The sequence below is a fragment of the Anopheles darlingi genome, chromosome 2 (assembly GCF_943734745.1).
Source record: "Anopheles darlingi chromosome 2, idAnoDarlMG_H_01, whole genome shotgun sequence".
In the NCBI taxonomy this organism is placed as follows: Eukaryota; Metazoa; Arthropoda; class Insecta; order Diptera; family Culicidae; genus Anopheles; species Anopheles darlingi.
Window position 1 is genome coordinate 83,911,153 of NC_064874.1, and position 7,500 is coordinate 83,918,652.

At 48.5% G+C, this 7,500-nt stretch overlaps 2 protein-coding genes across 2 annotated transcripts in view; one reads left to right on the top strand and one right to left on the bottom strand.

The window, feature by feature from the left end:
- LOC125950429 (diencephalon/mesencephalon homeobox protein 1) overlaps nt 1-7,500 on the bottom strand; it is a 55,863-nt gene that overhangs the window by 13,479 nt on the left and 34,884 nt on the right. The gene's annotated exons all lie outside the window — the stretch shown is intronic.
- Nucleotides 575-1,967, top strand: LOC125950444 (regucalcin-like). Its single transcript, XM_049678444.1, has 5 exons — nt 575-684; nt 832-939; nt 1,022-1,447; nt 1,538-1,676; nt 1,763-1,967. The coding sequence occupies exons 1-5, from the start codon at nt 630-632 to the stop codon at nt 1,965-1,967; spliced, it is 933 nt and encodes a 310-aa protein (XP_049534401.1). The 5' UTR covers nt 575-629.

The following is a 7,500-nucleotide window of genomic DNA, read 5'->3' on the forward strand; positions in this document are numbered from 1 at the left end:
TGGCAGGGGTTACCAAGATTACTCTGAACCAGACCGGATACTTACCACTCTATCAATGAAGTGTCTTTTTGAGATTTTTTTTCTATTTTGTTTTAGGCAGCAAAAAGACGATTTGAATGCTTATCGCGAGATGGAAAGACTCTCTCTAGCTCCCTTCACTGTGAACCGTGGTACCAAGACATCGACATGTGATCTACGACCGAAGCATCGACTGATTTCGGGCGAGATCGAGATAAGCCTCCGCGCCCTCTGACAGTAACAGACGTCGAAGCATCCTTTAATGTGTGTCCCGCCATCCAAATGACGAGATAGTGATAAACGGTCACTCGAATACCACCATTTTTTTTTGTTCCTAACAGCAACGTGTCCCTACGGAGCTGATAAGGAGAGAACCGAGCGGACCGATTTGGATTTGAAACGCAACGGCTTGTGGCGTCGAACGAACCTCTAGAACAGCGCGTTGGCGATAACACATCGTAACGCTTTTAGGCGGCCACCGGTAACGCTCTGATCTGGCGTTCGAGGAAGGTATAAAAGAATGCTCTGTCGCCGGTTGGCCGGTGTTTCATTCGATCATAGCAACCATTCGGTAACGGTTTGACAAACAGCTCTGCAACGTGTTGTGAACGATGGCTTCGTACAAGGTTGAGCAGCTCCCATCTCCGCTGTCGGTGCTCGGTGAAGGTGTGTAGTGCTTGTGTTTAGTGCAGGTGGTCGTGGTCTGTTGGTCATCGCGGCCAAGACCCTGGTCATGATCAGAAATTATACGCTTGCGGACGCTTTGTTAATTGTCCTACTCATTCCGTTCGTTTCTTGTTCTGCGTCTGGCAGGTCCACACTGGGATGTTGAGCGCCAGAGTCTGTACTACAACGACATCTACGGTGGTTCGATTCATCGTTACGATTACGCCGAGAACAAGACCTACAACGCGACCATCGGTGAGCATATCCTAGTACTATCAAGTCACAACCTACTATCATCACAACCTCATGTAACTAATGCATATCTTCGCCTCCTTAGATGGTTTCCCGGTGATTTCGTTCATCGCCCCGGTTAAGGGCAACGATCGCCAGTTCATCATCGGCACCGACCGTAAAGTGACGCTGATTGACTGGGATGGCAGCTCGGAGACGGCCACCTTCGTCCGTACGGTTGGTGAGGTCGAGCATGACCTGGAGGACAATCGCTTCAACGATGCCAAGATCGATAGCAAGGGCCGCTTCTACGGTGGCACCATGCGGCTCGAGGCTAAGGGTGACATCTTCGAGAAGCGGCTCGGTACTTTCTACCGGTACGATGCGGATGCCGGTGAGTTCGTGACGCTCAAGAAGAACATCGGCGTCTCGAATGGTCTTTGCTGGAATGCGGCCGGTGATCGGTTGTACTACATCGATTCCTGCGATCTGGACGTCAAGGAATATCACGTCGATGAGAATGGTGATTTGTGTAAGTATCTCGCGGGGTTGTTGCTGTTGTTGTTGTTGTTTTCGAGGTGTTTAACCTTCAAGATGTTTACCTTCTCGCCCGGGGAAACAGCCAACGAGCGGGTGGTGATCGATTTCCGCATCGACGGTGAGCGCCCACCGTTCGTGCCGGACGGTATGACGATCGATGCCGAGGGTTCGCTGTACGTCGCAACGTTCGGTGGATCCACCGTCTACAAGGTCAACTCGGTGTAAGTAGAGCGACGCTGTGCGTTTGATTTTCGTCTTTGGGACGGTGTTTTGATATTGTTGTTTTATTTTGGATTCCACATCGCAGGACGGGCAAGGTCGAGCTGGAGATTAAGCTACCGTGCGAGCAGGTAACGTCGGCGGCGTTCGGTGGACCCAACCTGGACATTCTGTACGTGACGACGGCGGCCAAGGAGTTCAAGACGCCACAACCGGCACCGGCCGGTGCACTGTTCAAGGTGACTGGGCTGGGCGTTAAGGGAACACCGATGTACCCGGTTGATTTGAGCTAAGCATGTTATCATCGTGTTGAGGTAATATTATGAAGAATAATAAAGTTCCAATATCGTCTAGAGACTGGTGTGTTTTGGAGGTTTTAGAGTGGAATTTGAAGAATCAAGATCATCGTTGCACAGTGAATCGTCAGGCAGGATAAGTTACAATGCCCTGGTACTGCCTAGTGCGAGGGATGTTTGCAGTATTCCATTTCACTCTACAACCAACTGTTCAACCAACTAACGCAAATCCGTGGTTCATATTTTACTCCAACTGTACATCGCATAATGATGCGGCTCAGCTAGCCAGATGAACAAACAAACTGCAAAACAGCAGCTACCAGTCACGGGGTCTTAAAAAGTGTAACATATTGAACCGGCTAATCACTTCGACCCACCACCAAGACCACCAGCACGACACCCGTGACACCTCGAGGGCAATTTGCTTTGTGAGTGCATCGCGGGCGTTCTACTTACTACTGGGTGTAACCGAACTGCTTAGCCGAGGAAACAGTGCCGGTTAACTGTTAATCATGTAAATAAATAGCCCACCAATCGGGTTTACCCCTTGCAGCGGTAAAAAAAAACCACGCGTAGCAGTAGCAGGAGCAGTACCCCCGATGTACCTCAAGAGAAGGTAGGCTATCAGTTAGGTACGAATTGCCTCCAGCGTTAAAGGGCTCATGCATCATCATCGTCATCATCACCCCCTTCTTCTGACCACAAGCAGCACGGCCCATCAATTAAACGAAAGCGTGTGGCTGGTGGCCTTGGTCCACGGAATGACTTTGGGAAACCGCAGGCGGTTCCGGTGGCATTATGTGGTGTGCGGAGTGTTTCCACTTTTTTTTTGGGTTAGCTGTTTGTTGTTCAACTGTTACCATCAAGGACTAGCTTGGTGCCGGTTGTTTTGTGTAAGGGATCATCCCATTAGAGGCCTTTCCAATTTCTTTTTTTATACTGTTCCTCCGGATGCATTTTCCCTTCGCTTCTGGAAGGGGTAGTTTCCCCCTTTCTTCTCTTTTGCGTCATTGTGTCCTTTGTGCCAACCGACCGGCACGCGTAACGGCGTGAGGGCTAAACCTATTGCTGTTTGTATTCTTCGGGATTGGCCAGGGGTGCGAAAAGAGATGCTTTTTTGCAACATTTTGGCACCGGGCACAAATCTATGCCGAAAAGGAAAAGATCTCGAAGCCAAAAAAAAAACCGGAAGAAGGGCCAACACCGCCACCAACGCTGCATGATAAATGCTCTCGAGTGCGTCAAACCAACCGCAGCCAAGGCTTTGCAGTCAGAGCGTTGGAGCACTCGGAAGCGGAGATACTTCGAACACATAAAAAAGCCGCATCCTTTTTAGCGCGGCGCACAACGAGTGACCGAGTAAATGGAGCGTGGCATAATGCAGAGAAGACGGTAGGACGGCAGGGAAACGGAGATGTTCATTAGGACAGCTTGTCGTAGCGTCATCGTATTACGCATGCCACGGATCTGGAGGGTCGGCATCCTACTCTGATTCGTATCCTACACTTCTTCAGTTCCAGCACATCGGCGCCTTAGCTCCAAGCTAAATGCTAATTTTGCTTCACCAACTAGAGGTTTCACCCAGGAACGACTTCCAGCGCGTTCCTGCCGCGACATGTCCTCGTCGTATTTCCCACAAACACCCCACGACGACGACGACCGGAAGTCCGAATTTTCCTGCGCCTTTCCGTGAGTAAACTGCTGATGTCATTAGCTGGTCTGGTGCGGCACCCTAGCCAGCCAGCCAGTTCAGCTTCCTGTTTCCGGCTTCTTCTGACGTTCGGCGAAGGGTCAGTTGTCCCGCAAACAACAAACGGCGTCGTAATCGACCAGAGATTTTAGGATGCCCGGGATGACCGGGGACATAAAGTGGATGACGACGGTCCGTTAGATGGCGTGGCGGTACGCCCTTCCAATCGTACCGTCGCCGGTACTCTATTCGATGCGACATATTCTTTGCGTTTCGTTTTGTGTGGCGTTGGGTGTGTCCTTGTATTGGAGGGTGGGGTACGGTGGATTTTTATTGCCATTTGATGAGACTGCAATTGATAACATCATTTAGATGGTGTGGAGGGACAACATAGGATAGCCTAAAGAACGAAAAAAAGGACTTTTGTTGAGAGTGGTAGATTGTTTGCGATTTGATTTGAGCTCTGGGGAATTTCGATGTTATGGGAAGCATTATTAGATAAAGTAGAACAATTGACAAAACAGCTAATCACAGCAACCGATGCTGACGCGTGACGGTAAAGTGATGTAAAAGTGAACAAATTCTACTTTTTCATGTATTATTAGTATATTGAACCACCTGCGAAGAGGTAATTACGGAGTTCTGAAATGCTTTAAAAATATGTAATAAATATTTAATAAAACTTTAGTAACGTAAGCACCAAGTTGCAAGAATCCTCAAGTTCTAATGTTACTCACTTACTTAATTTGTGTTGAACTGCAAGTATTTAGTTGTAGTAAACTGTTTATCTAACATATCAAACTTATAATTATCAAATAATATAAAGAAAGAGAGAAATTCAAACAACTGTAAATGCATGTTGAAGATTTGAGATACCCATCGAAGGGTAACTTCAACAGCAAAAGCTAAAATCAAACTTCAAGTACAATTGAATTGAAATGATCCAAAGAAAACGGATAACCTTCCATCAAACCACGGTTTGAGAAAAGCAAAGGATAATTTGCAAATTGAATCAAAATCATGTCTTATGTGCGACGGGTCACCGATAAGAGATCATCCAGCCCATGCCATCCCGTATCTAATGCTCGGTTGTCTAAAGAATTTCAGTCACCAGTGTAAAAATTGTCAAACCCCATATTTCCATAGGTCCCTCAGCTATCGCTCGGTAATCGAATCATCATGCTCATGCAGGATCAATTTTCTGCACCGGTGCCCGACGGTTGGTACCGGTTTCAAATCAAACAAAGAGACAATCACCGGTGACCTGGGGTTTACCAACCCCGCTTCCTCCAACCCAAAATGACAGCCAATCAAATCCCGCCATCAGGGAGCACCGAAGACCGAGACCGAAGAGATCAGTGCCCGGTGTGCCGGGTCTGTGCTGATGCTGATCCTAATTGAATTCAGTAGAAATTGTCTCGGTTCTGGTGGAGGGGATGCGGTGGCAGAATCTTGAGAAACGCATCTAGTACGATGGGTGCTTAAGCCTGAAGATGGTGGCAGTCCTGGCAGTCGTTCGATCGGTATTCCCGGTTCGTCAGGATTGTCTGGCAAAAGACACTCGAGTCCTGAGTAGCGAGAAGAATCGCGTCCTTGTGCTGGATGCCTCACCAACGACCACATTAGCATTCGTTTGCGTGTTGAGTGGACTGCCGACCCGAAAAGAAAGAGACCAGAAAGAGACCGAGCACCATCCGGTTCCGTTGCCGCACAACTTTAAAAACCATTCCGCATAAGACGTTCCGCTCCCTCGCACACGTTGCCCGTGAACCTATGGGAACCCGCCACTGTTGCCGTCCATACTACCCAGAAGGACACGGAGCGAGCAGTCGAGCAAAGTGGCAGCGTGGCATTGAGAAAATATGAAAATGCATAAGCTGCCTTGACTTGGCAGCAACGGCAACAGCATCAGCTCCCTCCGATGGGAAATGACTTTCTTCTTCAACTTTCTTCGGCTGGGAGTGAAACCTACTGGGGAAAGGATATTACGTTACGCTTGTCAAAATCAACTTAAATCAAGCACCAGGAGAGGAAAATGGTGCATGAGCTGAAGCACATAAAAGGGTTGTCCAGAGCAATGACCAGAAATCGATCGCATGATCGAAGTTGTAGAGCAGAAGGCCACTCACTGCGGTGCTTTTGGTAGCGCAAAAGAGTCCTTTGGACAACTTCGGCAGACCGTTATCATCGTGACACTTTGGAGGATCCTTGACCTGCCACGGCACAGACTAAGGATGGTAATCAAATAATGGACATGAAAGTTTTAATTGAATGTCCAAAATGTGGTCTTTTTTTATACTACTTCGCAACGCAGCACTGCGTGATGCCAACCATTTTCATCGCGGCGTACAGTAAGCCAATGTTTATCCAACAAAAACCCAATTTAACAATGGCGTATTCAATTTTCAATTTTCCGTTCACTGCAAAAGCGTGGAAATTATTATCCGCACAGCAGCATGATGGTATGGGGGGAATTGTTTCTTCAGCGGAAAATTGCTCCATATCGCCACCACCATTCCCGAGGCTACGTGCTTCGCTGCTGCTCCTGCTAAAGCTAATATTGAAACAATCTATTTACCTTGGCCCCGAAAACTTATTCCTAAAATTTGCGGCAGCGTTGCGATGGTGCCTTGCGGCCGGGCATGTGCTGGCATGTCCGCCGAGAATTGCCATCAAATTCTCCATCTCTCACACTGTCGTGTGTCGTGATACTTTCGCATAAGAAGCACCTTCTAGGGAGGAAGGTCACACACACGATGGCGAACGAAAGAGAGTTTGTAGCGGTTTGGAGCGAGCTTAGGGACCCGGCACATTGACGCTCGTGTCGTCGGAGAGGCAGACAGGCGGGCAGGACAGTTTAAACCTATTTACCCAATATCTTATGCCCCCTAATTGCTCGGTGTATGGGGAAATTAAATTTGCGGAAAATTGCTTTTCCAGCAAGGTAAATAATTGCCTTTGGCCTCGAGGTACGGAAGGTCGATCGTTGAGAGGACACGGTCGGAGTTGGGTATTTATGAACGTTCGCTGAAAACGGTCTCGATAGCATATTTCTTGGTAGGGAGCCTCCATCGATGCCTACTGTGTGATGGTGCTTCAATGATTTGAAAATTGATTTTACCGCCTACTACGCAGGAACCAGCGTTTTGTGAGGTTATGTGGGCGGCTACCAGAAGTAGCAGGAGCCAGCCAGTATCCCAGAGAGTTCCAGGATCCATAATTTGCTTTCAAAAAAAAAAGAAGGAGTTTCATTTAAACGAATTAAACAAAAAGAAAAAACAACGGGCGAACCAACGATTCAACGACAAACAAAGAATGGTTCCACAAACAACGCAGACCTCCACGGCCTCCCGGTGACCTCCTTTAAAGTGTCAAAATGCATCGTGCAACCACGGGAGTCCTTTTGATCCTGAGCATCCCCCTTCACAGCAGCTCATATGCGTCCGTGTCCCTCCACACGCCACCGGCGAGGATAAGGGTTCGGTGACATCGCGTCTAAATGTCACCGGGGGAATAGCAAAATCGTCGAGGGTCCCCTACGCTCATCGGTGCCCTCACGCACTCCGTTGCGAACAATTAACGACAATATTTGGCAAATGTTATGCTCAACCTCCCACCGCGGGTGTTCACAGCGCACAGTACCACCCGGGTAACGTACCGTGGTGCGTTTGTCTCGAAGGGAGGGAGGGAACTGGAGCTAGTTGTCTTTTGGTCTATTCAAAAGACCGGCCAGAGAGTGACTGACTTCCGACGCGACAACGCACTCGCCTGTATTCGGCTGACACGTGCTGTGCGCAAAAGATCTTAATTGCATTACGAGTGAGTGAGGGACTCGCGGTG